This window comes from Brachyhypopomus gauderio, chromosome 6, assembly GCF_052324685.1.
Source record: "Brachyhypopomus gauderio isolate BG-103 chromosome 6, BGAUD_0.2, whole genome shotgun sequence".
NCBI lineage: Eukaryota > Metazoa > Chordata > Actinopteri > Gymnotiformes > Hypopomidae > Brachyhypopomus > Brachyhypopomus gauderio.
This window is the reverse complement of record NC_135216.1, coordinates 15937398-15964818: the sequence shown is the minus strand read 5'-3', so window position 1 is coordinate 15964818 and position 27421 is coordinate 15937398. Positions and strand designations below refer to the sequence as shown.

General features: G+C 43.3%; 4 protein-coding genes across 11 annotated transcripts; 3 read left to right on the top strand and 1 right to left on the bottom strand.

Annotated features, from left to right (window-relative positions):
• Positions 1-220: 220 nt before the first annotated feature.
• grapa (GRB2 related adaptor protein a) lies at positions 221-5063 on the top strand. The gene is made up of 5 exons (XM_077009137.1): positions 221-676; positions 902-999; positions 1272-1391; positions 3772-3940; positions 4354-5063. Exons 1-5 carry the CDS (start codon positions 599-601, stop codon positions 4531-4533), a joined length of 645 nt encoding a protein of 214 aa, XP_076865252.1. The 5' UTR covers positions 221-598; the 3' UTR covers positions 4534-5063.
• Positions 5064-5171: 108 nt separating this feature from the next.
• fam83ga (family with sequence similarity 83 member Ga) lies at positions 5172-12621 on the top strand. Of its 4 annotated transcripts, none has more exons than XM_077009110.1 (5): positions 5172-6018; positions 6398-6565; positions 7722-7846; positions 8076-10362; positions 10542-12621. In XM_077009110.1, the coding sequence occupies exons 1-5, from the start codon at positions 5572-5574 to the stop codon at positions 10977-10979; spliced, it is 3465 nt and encodes a 1154-aa protein (XP_076865225.1). In that variant the 5' UTR covers positions 5172-5571; the 3' UTR covers positions 10980-12621. The 4 variants fall into 4 exon arrangements, with proteins under 4 accessions (XP_076865225.1, XP_076865228.1, XP_076865229.1 ...); XM_077009113.1 differs by having other exon boundaries at positions 5882-6018; positions 6429-6565; XM_077009114.1 differs by lacking the exon at positions 5172-6018 and having other exon boundaries at positions 6431-6617.
• Positions 12235-17721, bottom strand: prpsap2 (phosphoribosyl pyrophosphate synthetase-associated protein 2). Of its 4 annotated transcripts, XM_077009124.1 has the most exons (11): positions 17589-17712; positions 16801-16958; positions 16419-16471; positions 16256-16322; positions 15793-15965; positions 15574-15689; positions 15276-15331; positions 15034-15182; positions 14855-14925; positions 14590-14736; positions 12235-14340 (listed from the first exon to the last, which is right to left on the bottom strand). In XM_077009124.1, the coding sequence occupies exons 2-11, from the start codon at positions 16881-16883 to the stop codon at positions 14182-14184; spliced, it is 1074 nt and encodes a 357-aa protein (XP_076865239.1). In that variant the 5' UTR covers positions 16884-16958; positions 17589-17712; the 3' UTR covers positions 12235-14181. The 4 variants fall into 4 exon arrangements, with proteins under 4 accessions (XP_076865239.1, XP_076865238.1, XP_076865237.1 ...); XM_077009123.1 differs by having other exon boundaries at positions 14855-15182; positions 16801-17025; positions 17589-17721; XM_077009122.1 differs by having other exon boundaries at positions 14855-15182; positions 17589-17713.
• Positions 17722-17968: 247 nt separating this feature from the next.
• On the top strand, positions 17969-27332 carry atad5a (ATPase family AAA domain containing 5a). 2 transcript variants are annotated; one of them, XM_077009109.1, is made up of 23 exons: positions 17969-18385; positions 18569-18644; positions 18733-20492; positions 20613-20691; positions 20801-20959; positions 21049-21181; positions 21293-21368; positions 21454-21635; positions 21722-21870; positions 22030-22177; positions 22283-22630; positions 22756-22852; positions 22952-23028; positions 23133-23272; positions 23402-23570; positions 23782-23958; positions 24132-24347; positions 24437-24501; positions 24607-24787; positions 24908-25065; positions 25151-26013; positions 26235-26393; positions 26794-27332. In XM_077009109.1, the coding sequence occupies exons 2-23, from the start codon at positions 18591-18593 to the stop codon at positions 26870-26872; spliced, it is 5469 nt and encodes a 1822-aa protein (XP_076865224.1). In that variant the 5' UTR covers positions 17969-18385; positions 18569-18590; the 3' UTR covers positions 26873-27332. The 2 variants fall into 2 exon arrangements, with proteins under 2 accessions (XP_076865224.1, XP_076865223.1); XM_077009108.1 differs by having other exon boundaries at positions 17970-18385; positions 22952-23034.
• Positions 27333-27421: the final 89 nt, after the last annotated feature.

Sequence of the window (27421 nt, the reverse complement as noted above, 5' to 3'; positions counted from 1 at the left end):
TACAGACACACACACACACACACACACACACACACACGCACACACACACACACATGAACAGAATGATGGAAAATTTTCAAGGGGGCTTCTATTTCCCCACCCCTAGTTTTTTCTAGTTTTCCTGTTTCTCATATTGCTGTTTCCTTGTGTGAGAAAATGCAAAGGCAGGAACTGCCACCCCCTCCCTGCCTACGCACTCTCTCTCTCTCTCTCTCTCTCTCTCTCTCTCTCTCTCTCTCTCTCTCTCTCTTTCTGTTCTCTCTCTGTCTCTCTCTCCCTCTGTCTACTTTCTCTCCCTCTCTCTCTATCTCTCTGTTTCTTCGCCTCCTCAGCTCTCTCTTTCACACTAGCACTGTCTCACCTGCTTTTATCTAGCTCATGTGCTCTCATTGTGTCTGGTGGCCAGTCTTTCCTCCCCTGACCAGCAGTCAGTCTTCTAGTCTGCGCCGCGTGCCTCACGACGTTTGCTTCTGCCTGGCTCTCCTCGTTGTAGCTTCTGCCTTCCACGCGGCTCCTTCGGTCCACCACAGCTGTTGTCGTTCTTCTCACCTGCTGCTAAGCTGGGCATCGGTTTCCTCTCTCGCTCGGGGGTAAGAGCATGGAGGCCGTGGCTCTCTACGACTTTCGTGCCACAGAGAGCGATGAGCTCAGCTTCCAGAAGGGTGAAATACTCAAGGTGAGGAAATAATTTTGAAAGTTTTTAGTAAATTCGATGAATATATGTGACTAACAAGCTTTATTTTAGTTTCGATATCTGACTGTAAACTTGAGACCTTTGGGATTTGGTTTGGTAGATTGCTGTTTGACTTTGCAGTCAAGGATAATGTTGATCTCTACTCAAATCAAGGCAGCTGTTATCAATTGTTTAATCACAGGGTACTTGCTGTTTCTTCCATGCCAGATAACCAATATGGAAGATGATCCAAATTGGTACACAGCTGAGTTAATGGGAAGGAGGGGATACGTGCCCAAGAACTATATCAATGTAAGACCAAACACGTAAGTACCAATATGGTTTAACTTCACCACATTCTTCTACATTTGTTTCACATTCGATATTATTCAAACAACACTCTGGGAAATGCATTCAGACATAATTTTGTCTGTGTAGTAGCCAATGAAAACAGCAGAGGACATAACACTCTAAGCAAGGTGGAAAGACGCGTCACTTGCAGCAGGATGTAACACTGTTTTTGGCTAAATAAGCAGGTCTTATCTATTAAAAGCAGCAGATATAGTGTTACACTGTTCCTTGGACCTCCTGTTGACAGATGGTTCGCAGGCCGAATCTCCAGGCTTGTTGCTGAGGGGAGACTGCGGCAGCGCCAGTGCGGGGCATTCTTGGTGCGAGAGAGCGAGAGTGCACCTGGCGAGTTCTCCATATCGGTCAGGTGCGTCTGCCCCGGCTTCTTTGACCCTGTCGTCTGCCTGACATTGAAGTCAGTGGAATTTTCATACTTTTGTATGAGTGTATTTTGATGGGTGCCAACTAAATAGCACATCCACTATCCACAAAGAAAAAACACCGGAAAGCTATTCCCTGCACACAGACACTGCACCTCAAATCCATCACGTTCTTTCATTTGTAGGTATAATGTTATTATCTGCCACTGCTCATTAATTCGAGATTTGGGTGCAGCAGACACATGGGACATCCTAGAAATGGGCCACGCTGCTCCAGGAGCCCCCTCGGCTGCTCCAGTCTTGAGCCTGGCTGGCCTCAGGTGCGGGGACAGCGTGGCCCACTAGCCACGACCCTGGAGGCTGCTCGGCATGCCACTGGCATCTGGTGAGCAGATGCCAGGATCATACCCAGTGCAGCTAGCAGCCTTCTTGCCCTGGGAGGCTGAGAGGCTCGGATGGTTGAGAATGTTGATCATCTCAGTGTATGTGGAGATGATGTCTGTAGGCATAAACAGAGCATTATAATCTCCATCTGCAACAAACCCATTTAATTGGTCAAAAGAGTCAGGGCTGCTCAAATGCTGGCAAACATTGTAGGCTTTAGGGAAAAGAGGTCTGCAGTGAGACAAGTCAACTTTTTTTCTTGTTGTGCACTTTGTCTGTAATTGCAATGTGATCAAGAAAGGCAAACACCCCAAGGTTCAACAGAGATCATGGGCTGAAGAGAAGGTTATTGAATGTGAGTCACCCATATGCTTTGTCTAAAAGTGTGTCACAGAACACCAGGCCAGTAGATGTTGTAATAATAATAATAATAATCATGATTCAAGTCACATACCATGGATAATTATTTGGTAAAAGTACCAGCAAGTGACTTATAAGAGAAAAATGGTGGAAGCTTGAAGTGGTCTTTAGAGGATGACGGTGGGTTGCGTTACATTGACCTGGACGTTAAAGCAGGTCACTGTTTCTATGCTGCTAGACTCCGTTAGCCTCACCATCCACAAAATGTGCAAAAGTAAAGTACCAAAGGTTCCAGAATCCTGAAGCTCAGAAATTCAAGAAACAAAAATAAAAGTGATTGAAACATCAATCACAGAGACTCACTTCAGGGACCCACCTCATTGTTTGTGGGCTTGTATTTTTGCATGCGAGTTTTTCCAACACACTTCAGGTAAAAACCACTTTAGCTAAATATGGTAATGGGTACTCATTTATTGCAGAGATCTATATCTAACCACTGAGTGCAAACTTCTCAGTTCACAATTTAAACATAAGAACAAATGATTACAATCAAATGATTACAATACTGTTTTGAAGGCCTCCAGGAAACATATAGATACAGTAAGCTACATAAAGATACAGTAAGACATAAAGTACTTGGAAAGCTGAACCACAAAAATGAAACTAAATTATAAGCCCTTATAAGCTAAGTTTTGTAATACAGGAAATGTTTTCACATTTCCTCAGAAGACCATGAACCAGATCCACTTAGTCAGGAACGTACAGAGAACTCATTATCCCACCACAGTGCTCATTTACAGATCTTATTGGGATCCACAGACCTTGTAACATCCGTTCACATACACTCACTGTGTCATGGAACATCATTACAGATGCACCCCGTCAAAGCTGTGCATGTCCTGAGCTTGATCACACTGTGAGCACCAGTGAAGTGCGGTCTACATGCACCATTGCACAGGAAGCAGATACAATCATGAAAGATAGATTCTCTTTTTCCATGTTCCTCTCTTAAAGGATGATCCATAACAAAGAAAATGGTTTTGTACAAGTTTCACATACAGATGAAATGGTGTTTATTGGGAGAATTGGCCAGTTAATATTATTTGACAGGTATATAGCCTTAATGTGGCTCCTTATTCATTTCAACAGTCAGTGTCTTTACATTCTAAATAAGGTTTATTAAGCTCAGCCTCCCACCAGTCTAACTACAAACCAGATCTTTACATTTTAGTGTGCAATTCTTTCCAGTTTTCTTTCTACTAGTTTTTTTTTACATGAGATCACTGGCCCTGACTTACAGCCATTTACAGGCATCTTAATCTCTTACACCTAAGCTAAAGAGATTGATAATACTCAAGTGGACACATGGCATTTGGATATACCTTTAATGTCTAGCACACTTCTAAAGCTTTGCTATCTCTAAAATGTATTTTTGCAATTCCTAAAGTGCATTGATACACATATTATTATAGCCTAGTTTCAGTTTAAATACATACAATTGCAGTGCATTGTAGTAACTCGTCAACTGCTTTGAATTTCAAATGAAATATGGTTGAGATCTTAATAATACAATATATATTAACAAACTGGTAAGTTAATAATAGAGTTTCCCCCTGTTAACAGCTACGGTGATCACGTGCAGCACTTCAAGGTTCTGAAGGAGCGTGAAGGGAACTACTACGTTTGGGAAGAGGTTTTCCCCTCCCTCAACCAGCTGGTGGACTTTTACAAGATCAATACCATTGCTAAAGAAAGGACAGTCTTCCTCAGAGAAACAGAACACTCACAGCGGGTAAGTAGAACGTTTAATATGAGCGTTTTAAGGTCGAATATTTATAGAGTGTACGCGACTACATTAAGCCGGGCTGCCTGAGCAGAATAAAAGTGGTGATCAGCACAAAAGGTGTATCATATATACACGCTGCTCTGGTTTGTGTTTAGGCCTTCATGCAAAAATTACTGCAAACGTGAAGTAGCATTTAGGTCTGAAATACGATCTGATCTGGAAATATATCAGCAAAGGAACTTAGTACATCAGTCCAAAATTGTGAAGTACATTTTCAAATTCGTGTTAAATTCTGGAGAAAGGTCTTGTGCAAGGGTGTTTCAGAGTTTGAGGTCATAGCAGTGCTGCAAGCCGGAGGGGCACATCACACATGAATCATAGCTCGTAGGTCTCATGGTGTCTTTGATCGTTTCCATCAGAGGCCTCATCATGCCCGCGCACTGCAAGACTTCACCACACAGCACAACTCACAGCTGGCCTTCCTGCAAGGTGATGTCATCGACCTCCTCGACTGCTCAGACTCGGAGTACTGGAAGGGCCGTTGCCATGGCCGCGTGGGCTGCTTCCCCAGAGAGTATGTACAGGTCATTTACCAGTGACCTCTCATGACACCTTAATTCCAGGCAACTAATTTGCATACGGACCGCTAGAAAGCAACATCCAGAGAGTTTGTGTAGCGTCTGTGTTCATGCAAAAAGTAAAAATCACGGCTGGCAACTGACAGAGAAACAGTGAGAAACTGTGTAATCATTTCATTTAGTCACTACTGTGTAAAATGATGGTATCACAAAAAGACAATTTTGGACTATTTATGACCTAAGATTAAAGGACGAAACATTACTAAGAGAGAAAACACAATCAACCTTTAAATAGAATTCTTTGTGGTGGTGTAGATTTCATCACTGAGGTTCAGAGTTCAACTTCACTGAACTTCTCCGTGCTTACTATGGCTACTAGTAAGCTTACTTTGGGTGTATTTTTATTATTTCCATTATTATTTTGTGTATTTACTTTATGGAATTTTAGGTAGTCCTATATTTTCTTGCCATTTTGTTATTTAAAATCCCTTGTCTCATATATTCAAATCATGTCAATTGTAGGAATTGTAAATAAATGTCTTAACGATGAATCAGCTGTTTATTCAAATTTGACTTCTATGTATTTTTGTCCTATACCGAAGCAAAATCCACAAATAATAACCCTACTCGCTGTCCTTTCAAACTGGCATGAACTAATTCCATAAGCAGTGAAACGTCAGGAATGTTTGCTTTGCGAATATTTCAGCACACAACAATATTTGAAGAAGGGCCAAGAATCAGAATATCCTCGGGCTGTGCACATTACTCGTGAAATATCAACCATGCAGCGACTTTAGATAAATACTATAGTTCTAAAGCTGCGTTACTGCATCACGTGACTGGGCGTGTGCGCAGGTAAGGCTCCCGGTCAGCATCGTAGTTTGAGAAAATGACAGCGTTACATCTGCGGCAGGACAGTATACCGCAGACTTCGTGCATCTCGTTATGGATACACCCCAGCCAACTATCACGTTTGAATTAATAACAAGTCATAAACTATTTCGTTCTATAATTACATTTTAACTGTCAGACTAAAAGTTTTTTTCTGGGACTTTGATAATGGCTTTGTCTCAGATTCAGTGTTTGAATGACAACAACGTCAATTTGCGAACTAATGAGTCGAAGCCGGAGTTCTTCTACAGTGAGGACCAAAGATTTGCGCTGGAAACCCTTATAGAAAATGGCCAGGAAAGCTTTGAGGAGTACGTTAAAACCAAAAGTATTCGTCCATTTTTATCCGAACTGGAACTCGCTCAACTGACCAGATCCGTGGAACTGTATAGTCCGGGTTCCCCTGATTATATAGAGGACAGCGACGGGACGGAATTATCTCTCCAATACTGGCCAGACCGTTCCGACTATACGCTTCCAGATCTGGACATAGGCTGGCCATCTTGGACATCTTACCGCGGTGTGACCCGTGTCAACGTATACGCACAACCGCCCCTGGAGGGTCAGACACATATTAAAGAGATTGTCAGAAAGATGATTGTCCAAGCGCAAAAGGTAAGATCATATGGAGCCAGTAGACTATGTGTGTTCAAGAGGCTATATAAGGACTTTCATTTACCATCGATTAAACTTGTTGATGACATGCGAGTCTAAGTAAACTTAAGTCAAATAAGTCCACTTAATTGCTTTCTGTTTTGGTAGGCCTTACATGATACACAGGGGGTGATATTCTGTATGCCAAATACATAAAGTAAGCAATGTAAACACTGGGCTATTAAATTGTTTGCCATCAGTAAAATATTTCAAGATACTGTATGTCCTTGAAGGGCCATGGTGCGTTTCCCCCAAATACCTAGTGGTTATGTGTTTGCTGATGTTACAATGAATTGAAGAACCAAAATGCAATGAAACTTTTACAAATCTCCATTGGCAGGTCATTGCTATTGTCATGGACTTGTTTACAGACCTTGACATCTTTAAAGATCTCCTGGATGCAAGCTTCAAGCGTAAAGTGGCTGTATACATAATGCTGGAGTCTACTGGAGTTCCCCACTTCCTGAAAATGTGCGAGAAAGCAGCAATGCACACAGGACATCTCAAGGCATGTCACCTCTTTTACAGATTTTTCACTGCTGGGTCGTACAGTTGCCCAGGTAACCGTATCCCTTAATATCTTACCATACCATAACGTACCATACCCACCACTTCATTATTTACAAGTGACTAAGCCAAAAAACTATTCAAGCAAATTATGAAACAGAAACCTTGTAAATGGTCACTTGAACAGCTGTCCAGGTATCCCTGAGGCAAACTGGCCCCAAGCCAAGTGTCACTTAATTCTCTAGCACTGCCTCACCCGAAGGGCTCAGGCTGACGGGGAATGCTGCTAGCTCCAGATAACCATGCCGAAGCATTGTTAGGATTTTCCAAAGGAACGGATAATGTCCACTGAAAGCAGGATGCCCTGCAATACTCTGTATGGAAAATGGCGCTCACTTACTGTGTACACAGGACAAATGGTGAGAAGAAACCTATGCACTTTAAACCCAGTTGTCATAAGCAACAAATGATAAGGTACAAGTGGTATCCGCTATTGGAAATCCTCTCAAACACCACAGTTTTAGACTGTGCACAACTCATAATGTGGCCTTGGTCAGCTGCACAAGTTCAGACCAACGTCAGTAATCTGTTTTGCATGTATTGCTATTGAAGTAAAGTCACCTATCTGCAGAACCCCAAAGGAATGAAATCGTGTTGAACCTGTTCACACACCTATACAGTACGCAAAACAAAAAAGCACACAAAATAATTTCTGACATTGTCATAAAATCTCATTGTTTTATTACTGGATGGTTTTATTACCGAATGGTGAACTATTATAGTTTTGTAATATATATATAGCTTACTTTTGGGTTGTCCCTTTTATTTAATGTCCCATTGTGTCTAGTTGATGCTATCATCACAAGCGTGAAAGAAACACACATGAATACAGGAACAGTGCTTTAGATTGTAGATTTCCTAGCAATGCAGAACTCTGGAAATATTCACACATGATACACAACTTTTATCTCCAGCGTGTTTTTGTCCTGCATGAATAATATTCCCAGAAAGAGTGTCAGAAACATTCTTTTCATTGTTCAAGGGAGCCACTTTCACCTGTGCACAATGTAATTGTGCCCATTGTAAATGGTTATATGTACTGTGTAGTCTGCTGTTTATTTTGGCTTTGTTTTTATTTTTGTTTGCTTTTAACATAGAACCTGAGAGTGCGCAGCATTAGAGGAATGGAGTTTCTCACACGCACGGCTAAGAAAGTATGTGGAAGCCAAAATCAAAGGTTTATGTATGTTGACGGAGACAAAGCAGTGTCCGGATCTTACAGGTGAGACAGGTGTTGACAGTCTAGTTTTCCTGGGTAACAGTTCTTCAAAGGTCATGTGAGGCCAAGCAGGATGAGAGTGCAGATATCAGATCTGGTTTTTACTTTTGGATAAAGAGTTCAGCGTTCCGCGTTCTCTTATTTGGTGACCTTTGATTAATATGGATGACTAGGACTATTTTTTTCAGGTAGTCCTCAATTCAAATCCAAAAGGCTTTTTTTCCCATTTCAGTTTCACATGGACTTCCTCTCGAATAGACAGAAACATCATCACTGTGCTCTCTGGTCAAGTCGTTGATGCCTTTGATAAGTTGTTCCAAGACCTGTATGTGATGTCTAATGCTGTAAACCTACACAAGCTTAATCTGGACACTGAGCCCAAGCCAGAACCACCCCCTCAGACAGCACCTGTTCTCTTTCCTTCAGCCAACTTAGCCCTGAAGCTCATCAACCCAAAATATGCTCTGGTTTCCAGCAGTGCTACTGCCAACAGTAACTGCATGCCTTCTGGGAAGGACACAGCCAAGACTGAAAACTGTAAACAAACGAAAGGGGGCCCAGAGGTTCCATTAATTCATCCTGGGCTACTTCACCTGGAAAAGGTCAATATGATCCACTATCTACCTCTTTGGCCAATGCCTGACCCACCAAAGGATGTCATTGGCTTCATTAATTTAAGACAATACAAAAAAACAGAAACCCACCTCGTGCATTCAGAGGTCTCACATGCCATTAGATTCAAGGAAACCTTCCACTCCCAGACACTGCCTGACCGAGCTTGTGCTAGATCTACACCCGAGTTCCTTTCTCCTGCTAGTGTTCTAGTTAATGATCCACATCATCAAACTATCCCAGTAGAAAAGACTACACATGGTGAACCTCTGGAACAAATGCAACCTCACAGCCACAATGAAGGGTCCCAGCAAGAAGCTCAGAACGACGTCAAGGACAAGATGGAGTCGCCTGAAGCACATGACATGGAAAAGCACATGGACGCCTCTGCTGAGCAAATAGAAGAAATCCATGCTTTGAGTCGGAGCACTGGGGAAGACATCCCAGCCTGCTTGAGTAGTGAACAGCATACCGCCAAAATATCAGAGAATCGGCCATCATATCCTGAAACATCGCCTTTCAGTGTTGAATGTGAACCACCATCACCATCGCCCAAAGTAACTCGTGCATCATTTACAGAAGCTACCTCAGGCAGCCAAAGCTGCAACAAGGATACAGAGTCCTTCACTAGTAAAACAGCAGACGGAGATAATCAGAGAGTCAAAGATTATTCCAAGACTCCTAATCACAATTCTTCTTCTTCCTCCACATCAGAGGAATACTTTGAGTGCAGTGACTCTTTTCCTGTTGATTCTGGGTTTGAAGGCACGGCTAAAGGAACGCAGCTCAGCATTGGGCTGTCAGAGCAGAACCAGGGCCTAGATGAGTCTAATCTCACACCCACCCACTGCATGTCCTCTCTAACACTGCAGCTCCAGCAGGGGCCAGATGGCACAATAACGGCTTGCTCAAGACACGAGATCCTGAAAGAAACGGAAGAGATCCAGCCCCATTCCGGATCGCAGGAGCAGGGCACATGTCAAGCGACGACAGGGATGAGGGTTCACAAGAGCTCGGAGCTGGAGGCAACAAGAGAAGTTCCAGCCAACAGAACCAATGAACCGTCTGATCCGGCTGGCAAAGCCAATGAGCAGCAACCACCAGAAGCAGACGCTGGTGCAGACCCATCTGCAGAGCCAGGATCAGAGAGCAGAGAACATGGAGTCTCATGGAAAGCTAAGACCGTCACACGGGTAGCATCCGACAAGGCGGAACGGCAAGATGTGAAGGTCGAAAAACTGCCACCCGAACCATATTCAGTAGTAAACAATATGGTTTGTTTCCAATCCAAGGAAACGAGGGAGAGTGATGAATCACATGCACCAGAGAACAAAACACATGAAGTGATGCATGACAAACAACCTGCACCCGTAGAGCAGGCTGAGCCGGGCAGCCAGACTCAGTCCATAGTTCCAGACGTTGGGACTGAAGTGAAGCCTGAACTCCACTCAGCATCCCACACATCAGACCACAGATCAGCAGCTGAGCACCATGTCAAGCACCATCGAGTCCGAGAGGAAGACGATGTTCTCCACATGCCTTTTCAGAGCGACCCGGGTGATAAAAGACTACATGAAGAGGATGATAAACCTCCCTCCAACCCTTGGCTTACTGATGATGAAGAGCAGATGATCATAAAGTATTCTGACCTTCAGCAGGCAGGCTATGTCAGCAACCCTGGATCAGAGCTTAAGGAGAACACTGTCAAGGAAAGCTGCAAAGTTGAGCTGCCAGCACAGAAACCACAGGCTGAAATGAAGGGCAGTGCAAACACGTGTTCTTCAATAAAGAAGCAACCATCCTCCCCAGGGGTGTTCGGAAAGGAGGAACCAGTACTAGAACATATTAGTCACGAGTTTAAGAACCAGCCTGAGGCAAAACCTGAGATCAAGCAAAATATGAAGAAGGTAAGGATTCCTTTTTAGATCCATCTAATTAATAAACCTGTATTACCTTTATTTGTTGTTTTAAAACTAATAACTAAAAATAAAAAGCTATGATGCATGGTGACAGCAGTACACAGTTAAAATCAGAAAGCACTGTTAGGAAATATCTCATTTAAACATAAGTGTATTGTTTCTCACAGTCACGTCAAGCCTCAAAAAAAGCCAGGGTTGGTTCATTTAAAGCACCTGACACCAAACTACAAGTCAGTAGTGTTCCCACAAAGCCTGCCGCCCACATGCTTGGAGGCCACAAGCTTCCACACAGAGGGCAACTGGTGCAGAGCAGAGCTGGGGAGCGATCACCCAGTGACGCAGCCCCGACCCAGCCATGCCAAGCTCACCTCGGACACCCTCAGGCACGCACTCCCCAGAAACAACGTGGACGAAGACGAAGGGCTGTCCAATTAGGGCAGCACAAGCCGGGGCCGCGAAGCACGTTGGCAGCGGAAGATAGCCCTTCCTCCCCTAGCACATCCTTTCCAAAAACAATTAGAAGTTTAAAGGACAAAATGACAGGATCTTCTCAAATCAGTTTCTCAAATGTGACTGAAAGTATTAAGGGGGATGAACAAGAGTAAACATTTGGCAGGTGCTTTAAAAATATGGATAAATATCCTTTAAAAAAAGGGTTTAAAGTTTTTTTTTTTTTTATGAGTCATCTATTTTTTTACGTTTACTCCACTAAGATATTAGACATTTACAAAATGTGAAAATGAGCTGTCACACCCAGAGTTGCAAAAGTTCTCGTTCTGCTGGTTGACGCTTTGACACTGACCCAAGTGTGGCCTGTGACCACTTGTGATGTGAAAGTGATTTTGATCCCCTCGGTGCACTCAAACTTGGAACCTGGCTCCGCCCCCATCGCAGGTTTTCTCACCACCTACTCTCACGTAGTGTCTTGCAAATTAGACTTATATTTGCATCACCCAGCGAAAGCTGTATGATTGGACCTATGATTAGATATTTATATGGAGATGTGGAGTGCCTCAGCTGAGCAGGACCATGCTGTATGCCGTGACTGGAAAGTAAACAAGCAGAAGCCTTTATTAAATTACCTCATGTGCAGATAATAAACTAATAAACTAATAAACGATAATGTACGTTTTCCTGGTTTGATCCTGGACAGCTGAGGATGGAAAAACCGAGGTATCTTTAAACATGCTAAAAGAGTCAAAACCTCTGCATTTTCTTTACTTTTTACATAGTAAAATGTTTAGTATAATATGGGTGGGTAAGCTTAGATGAGCACTTTGGGACTAATTACAAGCCTTACCTAGAGATACACACCTACAGGTATGTGTACTTATGACGAAGCTTATAGAAGACTAATTAGTGAAAGCCAACCTTCATAAAACACCATTTCAACAGAGCTGTTGATACATGGCACTTCCTGCAATGACCACGTGATTGTAAACTCGCCTGCACGGAGTTGATGGTGGCATCCCGCCCCAAAAACACCATACAGCAAGGCTTTGTGCTAACTACACATTACACCTTGTTCAAAAATGTAAAGATGGGAGATTGCAAGGATTGTAATAGTGTGGGAGGAGGTACATTTTTGAGCAACAGTGATGAATTAACCTATTCTTCCAGAAGGACCTGTACGAGCTTTTTACAGTAAGCAAATATGTCATATCGGCTGCCTCAGGCAAATTCCAGCAGCAAAGACTGCAGTGACAAACCATTACAGAGCAGAGCAAGAGCAACAAATGTCAGCTCAGCCGTTCATAATAAGGGGCTGAACTCTTAGAGCATTAGACATGGGCAGAATGAATAATGCTAATTGTTTTAGACATATCACTTGCAGTTCAAAATACTCAGCCATCACAGCAAAAGCTTTTACAGTGGTTCTTTAATTAAACACGTATTAAAAGAAAGAAACTGCTATACATATGCTTATTTAAAGAGCAGTTCTTCAAAAGTTCAAGAGGGGAAAACATTATTTTTTTTTTTATTCAAGAACCAAACACAGATACAGTGATGCACACAATGGTCTATTGGCAGATAGAAGCACGTCTAAAGACCGCTATGGGGTTTTCCAATGTGATGAGCAAGACACAAGTCAAAAGTTATTTCTAAGACAGTGAATAAATATGATACATAAGTGTCAGCTAATTTCATTTCCAGTTGGGCAAATAAAAAACAGCATGTTTTTCAGTGCTGTTAGCAAAAGAAAGAGGAATAAATACCAGACAGATTTAGAAGTTCCTCATGAAACAGGGTGGTGCAGTTCATGTTCTCTTGGTAACACCAAAGGTTGTCTACCACCATATTATTCTAAGTCTGTAATCAAGAACTGTTATTGTCATGGACCCGTTTTCTGGATACATATGTATTGAATTGCTTATCCAGAAATACGATCTCTCATTCCCAGAAATGAGAAATTATAAAAGCATTTAGGTGGTCTGTATAAAAGGCATCAAGTTGGTCTCACTGCCTAACAATATGTACAAAAAAACACTCCAAACCCTGCAGAGTGTCTATAAAAAATTCTGAACTAGCCCAGGAGACAATGCAGGGATATTCCACCGCGTGCCTTCACCATTTCCCATGACCAGGTGTGAAGGCATGTTGTGCTCGAGACACATAGACTCATAGGGGCTTCCCCCACCCATACAGTTACTCCACACACAATATGACCACCAGGATCTCAGCAGAAGTGCCAAGAGGCATTCGAGCGACACACACAGCTACCGCACCCCAAAGTTATTTGACATGCAATAGCATGAACAAATTCTGTGAAATGGGTGCCCTCTAGAGACCCAACTGCTATAGTCTGTGAACCTGTAAACGAATAACCTTATAGCAGACACACGCAATATAATCAGAGTGTGATGCCCTTTGTGATTTTTTCATCATCAGAATGTGGTGAACAAACATAAAAAGCCCAGAGGATTAGTACCAAAAACCCTGCATCTCTTCTTCAATCACATTCTCTACAGCAACAACACAGCATCATGACCACTGGGCTATGGAACCAGACTGATCCTGCTGTCCTCACATTGGCTAAAGCAAATCAGCTTCCATTAGCTGAAGGATTAATTAAATATTTTAGCATGACAATCAGCTGCATACATTATTATGAATATCTACATCTACCTTAAGCAGCAGTCCAACACTACATTTGGAAACTCACATTTAATCTGTATGAAATGAATATTCATTCAGTCTAACATATGTGCTGCCTAGCACTCTCCAAAGCAGAGTTATTGTCTAGTGGCACTGCTATTACACAAGGCCTGAGGCACTGGCACTGGTATACTGTATTATGGCATAGAGCTAAAAGGATGACTAGCATGTTGTCTGTTATGGTCGGCCACACAGAGTTCAGCCTTTCCCAAAACGATGGACAATCAGACAGACGTTAATAAAGAACCCCTCTCATCTCTTACACATCATTCAGATCACATATCCAAGGGGCATCAATAAAGCATTCAAATCCAGTAACTCGGGCAAATCCAGTGTTTTCTTTTCCTTAAATCATTACAAATCAGCGACCGAGAAAGGAGAATTCAAGTTCGACAGTATCAAGGTGGTTATTTTCTCCATTACTTCAGTTATTAAAGAGTGAGCACAAAACTGATCTATGGCCTCTGAGCACAAAACACACATTGATGTGGCAAGCACACAACACACTGAGCAAGAAACAAAAACAAACCGATTTGGTTAAGAAAAAATGCATTTTGGAAGTTTGGCCACCTTGTACACACAAGAGAAATTAATTGGGCCTTTGTGCACATTATGCAAATGGCAGTGATGGGGCAGGAGCCCAGCAGGCCTTCAGTCATCCAGGCCGATGTTGCGAAACAAATAGGACATGGACTCTCCGTTGTGGATGCGACGGATGGCCTCCGACAGGATCATGCTGATATCAACTGTCTTGATCTTTGGACACTGCAGTTTCTGAATCTCGTGTGGAATGGTGTTTGTGACGACAACCTACACAGTTGGAGGGTAAACAAACAAAAAACCAACTATTTAAACCAACACCAAACATACAATATCTTCCTTTTTGCAACAGATCAGTCAGCTATTCTATGCAGCTATCCTACTGTCTTTGTGTATGTCTACTGTCTTGTCTTATTGGCTCATACAGCTGCACTGGAGATTTTCCTGACAGTGTTTTAGAATTTTGTACTAAAAAGCCCCGTGTTTGACATTAAAGTTGAATTGATCTGAACTACACACCTCATCGATAGCAGACTCCTCTATGAGACGAGGCGCATCAGAAGAGAGGATTCCGTGAGTGGCCATGACAAAGATTTTGTAGGCACCTCGTTCCTTCAGTGTCTCAGCTGCTGCCAAAAAACTATCCACATCATCTATGATATCATCCTTCAAGAGAGAGTCCCAAACCAAACCATCAGACAGTAAAAGATCCTGGAAAATGCCACTGTTACAAAAGCTCTCTACCAAGGTGCTATTAAGACTTTAAACCATCTGTAAACCTCACCACAATAATGGCAATCCGACCACCCACGTCTCCCACAACAGTTATTGGAGGCTTTTCTTTTGGAATTAGCACTGTAATAAGCACAAAAAAGAAACAATGTGAATTTAGAACAATGTAAATATCATCCAGTAAGACAAGCCATGAGGGGCAGATTTTAACCAAATAAGAAAGGTGCTCACAGGGTATCTCCAAACTCGGATGGATGGCAGCAACGTTCTTCACGGTAGGTGGAGAATGCCGTCCGTCCACGAGATCAGACTCTGCGTCCTGAGCTTCTCCGTGGATCACAGCAATGCCTAACCGGAGCCGCTCCGCGAACGACTGGGCCCTGCGAAGGCACAGAGCAAAGGTCACAGGTCGTTTTCTCCACAGCAAACGTGTTCTATCGACACGGACTGCATGGGCACAAACGGAAACAAACCTCTTTGCTGATGCCGGAGACTTGGCTACAATTACAGCATTCCTGTAGTCAGGGATCTGCAAGGACAAGGGGACATGAAGCACTGGTAGTAGTGCTGGACATGCACATAGTCCGAGACCCATGTGTTGAATACGCTTGGACTTTACACTGGACTGGGCAAGCCGTTGACTAGAAGTTAGACATTAATAACAGAAAAAGCAAAGGTGCTTATGGATAGTTGAATATTTACTCCATACCTTGCAATCACAGATCTGAACAACGCTGGCTACATGCCTCTGACTCACTGCAGCAGACCCACCTCTTCCTGAATGTACTGCAGCAGGAACGGAGACGCTCGCAGGTTGTCCACCGGAATGTTGAAGAATCCCTGGATCTCCTTCTGGTGCAAATCCATAGTGATGAGATGCGTCAGACCTGGGCGAAGTTGAAAAGAAATCAGGGTTTGAAATCAAAACGTTCTGGTGCTCTTTTTTTCCATGGCACAGAGACTAAAGCAGAGCAGCAGTAAGAGCTTCACCTGCTTTACACATCATGGAGGCCAGGAGCTTGGAGACGATGGAGCCCCTCTTTCTCATCTTGCTCTGTTTACTGTAAGGGAAGTAGGGGATGACGCCAATGATGTTGTGGGCACACGAGGTCCTACACGCGTACACCATAATAAGCAGCTCCATGATGGTTGTATTAACATCCCTGTATGGAAAAAGCAGAGAAAGAACCTGCTCAGTTGTTTGCATGTGAGGGGATTTCCCAAAACTATTAACCCAGACCATTAAGAAAATTAAATCATCAGTTATTATTGGGACAGAGAAATTATTGTAGGGGAGATAAGGTGAAAACCATTAAGCAAATACTAAATTATTCTGCAATCTGCAATTCCCATTCTGCAATCTGTGCAGGTGATTGAGAGCAATAACATTTGGCACTGAATCCATGAAGAATGCTGTGTTTAAAATAATATAAAAAACGGTTTTGTGTCTTACTTGGACACAGTCTGAATGATGAAGACATCTTTACCACGCACTGACTCCTGGATCTGAACCCGTGTTTCTGTGTAGAGACAAAAGAGCCATTATTAAGATGATCAAGCACATTTAGGACAATAGAAGAACATTAAAAGAACAACAACAATCCTTTCAATCTCACCTCTATTAGCTTCCTGATAGACCTGCACCTTGCCCAGCTCCACACCCAACCGCCTGTGAGGAAACAGAGAGACGTGGTTGGTATGAATGACACGAAGACAATGTGACCCATAAAAACCAATGACATCACAGTGATTTGAAAAAGGCATTCAATTGAACTTTCCCTCAAATGTTGGTGTACTCACTGTGCACATACCTTTTTCAGTTTATCAGTTCCATAATGTATATGCATGTTGGCAATATACTGTTCCCACTTATTCTGCTTTAAAAGCATTTCACAATCTACAAGACCTAACAACTTAAGGCTACAGATCTGACACAAAACCACGTTTAGTAAACGTGATCTTAAAAATGGGAATGGAGCTATTGCAACAGCAACATACTCTGCGATCCTTTTACCCAGCTCCCTGCTGGAGGGGTTGGAGTTGGCAGTGAAAATGACCAGGCCTCCTTTTGTGGCGCTCATGTCCAGTTGGTTCTTGACTAGCTCGAGGGACTCAGGCAGTGGCTCCCTGGGCTGCCAGGCACTGCTGAGCCCTTCCTAATAACAGTATCACAGGCACACTGTTAGTTTAACACCGCACAACGCGCGTATCTCTGGTCAAACCCTGTAAGAAACATAAGAGGAAGGCGACATATTCAGCCATCACAAACAAAATTAATCGATGAAACACATGTGTATTAACCCGGTGCATTTAAATGTCGCCAGGACACATCATTACGTTCTTGGAAACAAGCCTTTCAGCAGTAGAGGATCTTTTCAAGTGACACATTGATTTTTGTTCTCGTGACAAGAATCATTAGCTAGCTAGCTAAATCACACATCTGTAGCCTGCCAGCTAGTCTTTAACGCTAACTTATTAGGAAGCGATCTCATCAATTCTAGCCGATGCTCAAAATATACATCCCCGAGGATTCATAGCTGATCATAAAAAAACATAAGAGAAAATCTTGTGCCAATTGAGCTAAGCTAACCAGCTAAGAGCGCTACTTGTGGAGTGAGCTGCTACCCAGTAAGCTAGCTGGTGTAAATACAGAAAGCAATTATGCTAGCTAAGTTAGCTTGATCTTTGTGTAATATTAAAAAATGATATAACAACCGACTTAATGTCAAACGCGTTTGTTATTATATTTCAAGTTTATGTGTCGTAAACGCAATTAATTCTCTCACCAGTTTGTTTATTTTGTTCTTTCTTCCAGTCTGATGTACTTTATTCTATTTAGCTTTCTAGCTAGTACACAAAGTGTGACAACAGCAATACAATCGTTCGTGCAGCAATGGCCGCCAGTTGCACGGCTTTTCAAAATACAAGTCCTACGACAACGTCGTGAAGGATTGTGAATGTCAACAGTCTAGTTCCATTATTCTCCTTTTTCTTCTTCTTCTTATTGTAATATTTTTAACATCATCATTATTACTGTTACGTATTTTTATTATTATCAACAACAACGAAAATAATACAAAATAATAATAAAAGTGGCGAAGGTGCGGAAGTGACGCAATATCCTACTCAGCACTGTGACGAAGGCAAACGTGATTGGTGCAGTTCGCGCGGAGAAAGAGTCCGACGTTGTTTGGCGCCATTTGCGGGTAAAGGAATACAGCCGGACTGAAGCAATTTTAAAGATTCTTTTGTACAGTTGTACACTTTGAATGCATATGAGAATTTTAAATACTTTCCTCAACGTTTGCTAACATTTTCACTTGAATTAATGTTTCTATAGGGCTGCTCACGTTTGGCATTGTGTGTTCAATAACTGTCATGTATGTCATGGTTGTAAAATAGTTTTGCTAGCTAATCAGCTAACGTTGGGTAACCTATGTTGCTAAACACGCGAGCTAGTTTTGTTTATTAGGCACTTCTTCACCCACCGTTCGTAGTATCATGTGTGTTCTTGGTTAAACTACTGTATTCGACGACGTATCAGCAATGAATTATCGTGATATTCATTCCACGAAAAGTACAGGTAAGTGTGTATCTGCCTGACGTGCTGGCTAGATCTTTTTTAATGAATGCTGTTTTGTTTACCATCTAATGTAACATGTAACTTTGAAGGCAGAAGCTAACGTAACGTAGCTGTTGCTGTATTCGCTAAAGAAAATGTCCAAAAATGACATCTTGTATTTTGTCGTTGTTTTTGTGCCCATAGACTTGTAATTTGGAGATTAATAATGGCAGGCGTTGTTGCAATGGCCGCTGTTGTTGAAGATTTTGAGGCTACTCAGGTTTGACATTTTCTGTTTATGTAGCTAGTGGTTTATTTATTAGATGTTAATGGCTTGAGTTGCTTAACAACTATATTTTTGTCTTTAGCCATGCAAGAAGTTGAAGAAAGATGATGAGCTACCACCTACAAGAACCATCACAAATTATTTCATGCCCTTACCCAGGAGTGTGGAGAAACCATTTTCACCACCTCGGTCAAACAACATAATGGATTACTTTAGGAAGACATCTCCTGCTCAGGAAAAGCCACAAAAAGACACTTCTCAAAAGAAGAGTCCTCTTCCATCCACAGTGTCCTCTGTCTGTCAGGAGGAATGTGTTAAACTGGGTAGAGCACAGAGACAAAGACAGACCGGGAAATGCAAGCAGCAAAAGAAGCTACAGGAGGAGCACCATGATGTACTTGCAGATAACTGTGTAGTGATGGAGACACTAAGTGAATGTCTGGTACATATCCCTGGCAATGACACTGTAGCCTTACCTTCACAAATTAGCAGTGACACCTTCTTGGATGAAGAATCCCTTAATAAAACCAAGAACATTGAGACTGGTGCAAATGACAGAAAAGTGAAAGATGACGTGCTGTCAAGTTTTAAAGCTAAGAGGTCAGATAACCAAACCCGGGAGGGTGTTAATATAGGTGGTGGTGGTGGTGATGCTTCACCCGGGGAAGACAAAGGGAGAGGGGGAAAGTCTGTGGTGAGGAAAAGCAAAAAGCCAAAGGCCAGCCACAGTGACGTCTGTAATGCTGAGCTTGAGCAGTCTCTTCCTGATGCTGCTCTGGGAGTCCGTGTGAATGAGGCGTCTATGCCGAACCACAGCACCATTACCGTGTCATTTGAAGACTTTTTACAGAGCCAGAAGGAGGAAGAGAACAGTGCCGTTCCTGAGTCTGATGCCGTAAATGGTCCCAAGTCTGATCAGAATGGGAGCGATGAAGCAATCGGAGCTCCACATGTGTCACCCAGAACTCTGACGGTCCTCGCCGAAGTGCATCCCATCTCTCCAAATCATGACTCAGCCAAGAGCCCTGAATTAAGAATAGCATCAATTTTCAGTAGAAGTAAAAAAGAGAGCCAATTAAAAAACCTCAAGACACCAACCTCATCTAACCAGTCTGAGTCTGCAGATGTTCTGCTTGACCTTAAGAGGAAATCTAACGTAGTTATTCACGAAGAGGATTTGGAGCTTTTTGTTGTTGAATCCAACTCTTCCGCTAAGTGTACCAAAGAAGAAAGTAAACAATTTATGAATGCCTTCAAGCAGCCACATCTGGACGGAGCTAAAGGTAAATGCACTAAAGTTTCTGGCACACCAAAGGAGGCCCAAGAGAAAGTTCCTGAGTTGAAGGAGAAGGAACCTGAGGAGAAAATTGATAAGAACCCTGATGTGACTATGGTCCAGAGTATGGATCAGAAAAAATCTGTCAGTGTGAAGAAAAAAGATAGGAAATCTGTGAAGAAAAGTTCAAAAGATTCATCTGAAGATGTATCAATATCCACTCAAAAACAAGAGGAAGAAGCTGTATTGTTGTCTGCTCAAAAACATCAGGAACTTTCTACCTCAGTAGAGTTGAACATGGAGAGTGAATATACTGAGGAGGAGAACAGGCAGAATGCAAGAGAGGTTAGGAGGTCTACCAGACAACACACACACAAACAAACTGCTTCTGTATCCAAGAGAACTCCATCCCCTCGCAAGACAACAAACCAGGAGAAAGCGGAAGATTCCACTGCATCACAGGAACAGCCATCTCCGGTTTCCACCCCGACAACCCACAGAGCAAAAAAAAGTGTTTACAGGGCTGAGATGCTCTCTCCACTTGACAAAAGACAAAGCCCTATTAGGTGGGTTCTAGTCAGGTGTTTTTCATACTAGCACTTTTATTATTTGGGATTACATTACAGACTATGATTGACACATTAATAAGAGAACCTATTGTATAATGTGTCTGTTTTGTTCATTAGAATGAAATTCACCAGAGTGTTTCCATCGTCTGCCACCAAAGCTGGAGAATTTGAAATATCAAGTCCTCTTTCAGTGCTGGTAACTATTTCTTTACTTATGTGTCATCAGAACTTTTTTTTTCTTTAAAATACAAAAACTTAAAACACATTTTAACACATTATATTATTTTAACTTGACGTTTCAACAGGAATCAAGTTCACTGAAAAAAAGAAAACAGGCTAAACAGTTGGTCCAGAAAGCCAAAGCACTGAAGCAAAGCAAAAGGGCTGTTGCCGTGGAAACACCCCCTGTGCGGCGCTCTGCGAGGACCAAAGAGGCTGTCAAAACAAATTACTGTGAGGATGAGGTATGGCCATTCTCTTATCTATACGTACTGGTAGACCACTTCAAAGGGCTTCTTTTCAGTTTTAACCTGACTTAATTACCTGTTTTCAGGATTCTGTTGTGTTTGTGGAAGATTTAACCAGCACTGCACCCTCATCTGAAGAAAGCCAGAAGACACTGCGCAGTCTGAATGATGTCTTGGGCAAGAAGAAAACTCCAAGTACAGCTGTGAAGAAAGCCACAGGTAGTTCACTTCAGAAATGTTTCTGTTTTCTTTGTAATAGACAAAATACAAAACAAAGCAAAATTGTATTTTGTCAATCCTCTTAATATTACTTGATTTTGCTCTGTGAAGCTTCCAAGTTGCCCCCCATGTTTCTGGAAACAACGCAGAGACCCTCTGCAGTAATCTCCATTTTTGATGACAGCAGGTATTGCTTCATAAACTATGAATATAAAGAAACATGCCTTAATTTCACACTAGAATTAAAACTTTAGAAATAATCTCTTTTATAGCTGTGATGGTCCGGAGAACTCTCAAGATGACGAGCAGTTCAGAGCAAAGAGAGAGTTTCTGAAGAGTGGCCTTCCTGAGTCTTTTAAAAAGCAGATAGCTAAGACGGCAGCTACCAGAGAGGCGTACACACAAGCCTGTGCTTCCTTCCAGCCCGCGTTTCACGTTCAGCAGAGACTCGTGGGTAAGGTGATGCTTTTCTGCGTAAACCTTTACACTGTCACTAATGCAATAAGGTGCATCTTTCTGATTTGTTCTTGATTTGGCCAGATTGCTCTACGTGGACTCTTCCATGGCCTGAAGGTCCCCTGCTGCATTGCCTAAAGGAGTTTTATCATTTACCATCAATGTCACCGGTGTCCTTGGAAGGACTTGCTCTACACACCACTGTACCTGCTCAGAGAATCTGCAGAGAACAGGTAAACTGTGAATGAAAGCAAAATAAAAAATATATTTTTGAAGTCTAGTGGTAATGCACAAGTGACATGCACAACTAATACTCTTCATTGTTTTCAGTGTTCAAGTATCCAAACTATAAACTGCTTCTGACGTAATGTCTCTTATTAACATCTGTGTAGGTGTCTGTCTGGCAAGAAGATTTTACAGAGACCTGTAGGCAGCTTCTATTGGACAATATCGGTGCATCAAATCCTTCTTTCCCGGTGCAGAGATTTTTTACCAGGTTTCTAAAGAGACATAAAGACTATTGTCTGCAGATTTCCTCAGGTGATAAATATTTGCACATTTATTGTTCTTTTAACATTTAAGATGTACATTTTTAAGTGAACTATGTTGTCCTGATGTTTGCTAACGTCCCTTCGTTGTACTCAGAGCCAGACCGTGGCTCAAACACGGATCGACCTGCTGGCTCAGCTGAGTGTGTCGGAGGAAAGCGCAAACGCATGGACGAGGAAGGAAAGTCGGGCAAGCAGGCAAAGAAGCAGAGGTGGAGCCGGACAGCGACTGAGCCCGGCGCGGCATCCGAGAGCCCGGACTCGGGGCGAGCTGACCCACGGGAGACGGCTGACTCCGTCACCTCCGGAAGAGGACGGAGGAGGAGATCTCAGAGGAACAAGCAGAATGAGGAAGTGCTTGCGTCCGTGGACTTGCGCACACCTGAAAAGATACAGGTTGACTCTACTATTGATCTCACAGCTACTGGGAAGGCTGGTGCTGAAGGTGAATTGAGTCACATGTACTGAGAGCAGTTTTTTTTTTTTTGTTTCTGTGTCCCTCCACTACTCAAGTGTTTCTCTCCTCAGACCAAGCGTAACTTGTGCTTGTACATCGTCTTATTTCCCCAGTTGGTGTGAGGGAGGATGTGCTATGGACTGAGAAGTACCAGCCACAGCACTGTGGTGACATTATTGGAAACATGGCTTCTGTTAGGAAGGTGCACAGGTAGGACTGTGTTTTAGCTTGAATGCAGGCGTCTCTCCACATTGGAGACTGAAGTGGAAAGGTCCATGACTGAGTTTGCTTCATCATTTATGCTCTTAGCTGGTTAAAGGAGTGGAAACTTCGGGCTGACCGTGAAGAGAGAAGGAAACAGCAGGAGAAAAAACAAGGGGATGACAGTAATTGTAAAACAGAAAAAGTCCAAACCCTCTCATGCTGAATCCTGGGGCTGCGGTGTCGGAGTCACCGGACCTGCTTGTCTAACCACTCTTTGCGATTGTAGACTCTTGGTTAGGAGATGATGGTATGGAGAAGCTGGAGGAGGATGAAGACCAGCTGTGCAACACGTTGCTGATCACAGGCCCCACAGGAGTCGGAAAAACCGCTGCGGTGTACGCCTGTGCGCAGGAGCTGGGCTTTAAGGTCTGGGCTGTCCCCTGATGGACACCTGCTCACATTCTGCAGTGTTGCAAACAAATGAACCTTGAGATGAGTGTATGAATGGCCTCTTGCACCTTAACTCTTGGCGGCGGACTGAATTTTCCGTCCTAGGTGTTTGAGGTGAACTGCTCTTCTCAGCGAAGTGGTCGCCAGATCTTATCTCAGCTGAAGGAGGCCACCCAGTCTCACCAAGTGGACATCCAGGGAGTCGCTGCCCATAAGCCCACCTACTTCAACAGCTACAGCACTGGGGCCACCTCCAAACTCGGCCCCTCACCCAGTGAGTGCGCTCGCTCGAGATTAAGCATGCACAATGCCCTAGGCTCTGTTCACGGCAACATTATAGATCTGTCTGCTTATTCCTGTTCACCTTAATTACCTTCTCTTTAAGTTCTTGTTCATTCCAACATGCTGTTTGAGCACAGGGCTTCAGCTAGGTTTGCTTTGAGACAATGTTCAAAGTTTACATGAATTTTCACCTCCTCTCACAGGGAAGGTGAACTCTCCTAGAAGAGTGGTGTCCTCACCCAGGAAACCCCTCCAGTCCCCTCGAGGTGCCACCATGAGGAAAGGGACCTTGGCACCCACGTCGCTTGCCACCTTCTTCAAAACGGGCTGCAAGCCCAAAGCCAGAAGCACTGCAAATCAAGGCCATGGGGCTCCGAAAGGTAATAATCCTGTATCCAAATATTAACAAAAACATGTCAGATATAGCAAGCTAAATGTTTTTGCTATGAATTGGTTAACATCCCACTTAATAATCAGAAAGGAACCAGAGGGTTTGAAATAACCACGAAAATGTGTTTTTTAACCGAGTCCTTGTTATTTCCTGGTGTTAAAGTCTGTGCCAAGAAATGTGCCAGAGCATCAGAAGCTGGTGGCAGGAGTGGAGAGCCAGACTCGCAGGCTTCAGGAGAAGAGCAGGGGAAGAAGAGCGCCACCTCCCTCATCCTCTTCGAAGAAGTCGATGTCATATTTGATGATGATTCTGGATTCCTGGCTGCAGTTAAAACTTTCATGACCACAACTAAGAGACCCGTCATCCTAACCACCAGCGGTGAGTGCTACTGTAATGCAGTGATTTTCAAAGAAAAATACTTTATCAAGTATTCTTAGTAATGTTGGTGGAAATTCCTTCTTTTTCAGATCCGACATTCAGTACAGTGTTTGACGGAGACTTTGAAGAAATCCCTTTCAAGGCTCCTCCTGTGGTAAGCTCATTTATAACGTGAATATCCAGTGTCATTACTGAAAACCAGCCACCCCTGCGGTTGAGTGAGTTCACCCCCCCCCCACCCCCCCCCCCACCCCCCCAGGAACATGTGGCCACTTACTTGCAGCTCCTGTGTTTGGCTGAAAACATAAGGACGGATACTCAGGATCTGGTAGCTTTGCTGCGCTGGAATGGTTGTGACATTCGTCAGAGCCTCCTGCACCTGCAGTTCTGGGCTCGCAGTGGCGGAGGACACCAGGTCCCACCGCACAGTTCACTAGCAGGTAGGCCGCTCCCGGGAAAAAAAACACTATATTAAGAAACAAGAAAGACAATGCACGAGCTGAGCAGCGTTACACAGGACTGGTGGTCCTTTCTTTCTTTCTTTCTTTTTCTTTCTTCAGAAGCCCCTGAATGTAAGCAGAAGGGAGGAGCTGTTGAGGTGGAAACTGTTTGTGTTGGTGGAGCTGCCAGATTACCACACTGCCATACCAGATGCACGGAGTCTCTGTTGGGCCTCTTGAACATCCAGCAAGAAAGGACAGTAGAGGAACTGCTTAGAGTAAGTTCCCTTTTCCTGAGTTTTCATTCTCACTCATCTAAAATGTGTTGTGTAATTGTGTTGCGTCATTCTGATCTCTGTTCAGTGTGAACCTTCAGCGGTGGAGACTCTGAGGAGCTGGGATCTCCTCTCAGAGACTGAAAGGAGAGGTGTGAATCTGCTCTACACAAACCTGGAGGTTCTGCTGCCCCTGCCCAGTCGGCCTTTGCCCGAGTCCACTCTTCGTCTGGGACCAGGTCCAAACCCAGACCCCCAGCCGGGCCTTTTAGGCACACATGGCAGTAAAGTGGACCAGGAGGAGAACACGGCCAACATGAGCCCACTCAAAATGTCTTCCAGAATGAGGCGGAAGAAGCAGCTGTATGCAGATGCTAAAAATGCACTTAATTCAGACTCTGAGTCAGACGAGGGCTTCCTGTCCCTCCCTAAACCTCGCTGTGGTCCTGCTGAGGAACCTGTTGGAATACCAGCACAGGATCAGGAGCCGCACGCATCCAAAGCTGATGTGGTGAGAACGAGGAGGGTCGAGCTGTCCGACGCGGACAGGAAGAGAAGTAAGCCGGTGTCCCAGTGCCTGAGCTCCTTAGCAGAGTATCTGGATCACATGTCATTCATGGACTCTGCTCTGCACTACCAGCCTCTGCAGGCAGAGGGCGCTTGTAGACCGCAGTCCTTCAACTGGACAGGAGCTGAAGTCAAGAGTGGAATGACCGATGACGATCGCCTGGACTGCGGAGCCCATGCATGTGCGTTTGACTCAAAGGAACTCCATGCTGTGCTAGGGAGTCTGAGCTTTTGGAAGTGCAGGGCTGGGATCTCTCAAGCATGGGCTGAGGTGCAGGAGATGGAGGAGCAGATCCGGAAGGAAGCTGTGGAAGATCTCACTCTTCCTGTGGCCTCACACACGCGAGGGTTCAGCCTTGCTCACCGCACACTCTGTGAACCCAGGTGAGGATTTGCCAGATAACATATAAGTGTTTATATAGGGCATAAATAAGTATATAAATTCAATGCATGTGTTCTGAGACTTTAGGTTAACTCAAATACCAAAACTCAAATAACTCAAATATCCCAGAGGTATTGAACTAGCCCGGTTTTTTCACTCTGCAAGAATGGACTGATGTGTACAGCCTGTGATGGTGTGAAGTTCATTGTCTTGTGCCTTCCAGTCTGGTGGAAACGAGGAGGGAGGCGATGAGCACGGTCCTCACCAGCCGGTCGCTCTGCACACTGGGCAACAAGAGGGCGGCGGTGCTGGAGTATCTGCCCTCTCTGCGCACCATCTGCAGGTCAGAGAGACTGAAGGAGCAGGGCAGAGTCAAACGCAGGTGAGACCTGAACTCACGCCACACACTCTAGGCTGCATCTGCACGCTTTCTAGCAGAGGTGAAGTCGGCCGATAGGTAATGCAGACTGAAATAGCGACTAGAAACCTGTTTGTCTGCAAATAAACTTGTGAGCGTGGTAAAGGGAAGTTCCTGTGTAAAGCTAGTATATAAATACTAGCATGTGGCTTTCTACCCACTGAAGATTCTAGACGGAGCACACTCATTTATATTCAGAGACGCAGTCTCTTACCGACTCATAGAATACATGGTAGCAGGAAAAAGTTTGAAGCTATTCTTAATGTCACTTTGTTTAGAGTAGTAATAAAATTATATTGTTCTAATGTGAATGGCCATTGTGTTTGCCTGGTGTTCATGGTGAATATTCTGGTTCTCTCTGCAGGTTCTTGCATTACTTTAACACCATTCATCTTGATGTTCCTAAAGGTGCTATTCAGCAGCTGGCTTCAGATTTTCCTTGATTCATTTCATCATGTATTGAGATATTCTGGCAGCTGGTTAAAATGAGTTTGTACAGCAATATAATATACTTAATTTTTAGGTGTGAGGTTGTTGTTTTTTACTTTGTGTGGAGAGTACTTGATTGTTTTAATGTGTGGAGATCTCATCTTTTTTACTCTTATACAGTATTTTTATCAAGTAATAAATTAGAACATGCTAATTGTCAGAAAACATGTTTTCTCTGAAAATGTATATATTGTAATTTTATTTCATGTGTATGCATTTTTTACTCACTATAGTAGTTCACCTATCCACTACAAGCTGGTCTGCTTGAAAATTGCAGACACATTTTTGGATGGTTTCGTTTTTCGCGTTTCAATGATTTCAACATGCATTGTCCATGATTTCTTTTTTCCTTCTATTTCCCTATATAATTTTAACAATGGAAACAGTCAATAAATGTGAATACTTTTCACAGAAGATCTCACGGTATTCGGTGTATGCTTAGACGTCTGTATTGTGGTCAGTGGAGTAACGCACGTGTTTCAGTAACGTGAGTGATCTGTAGC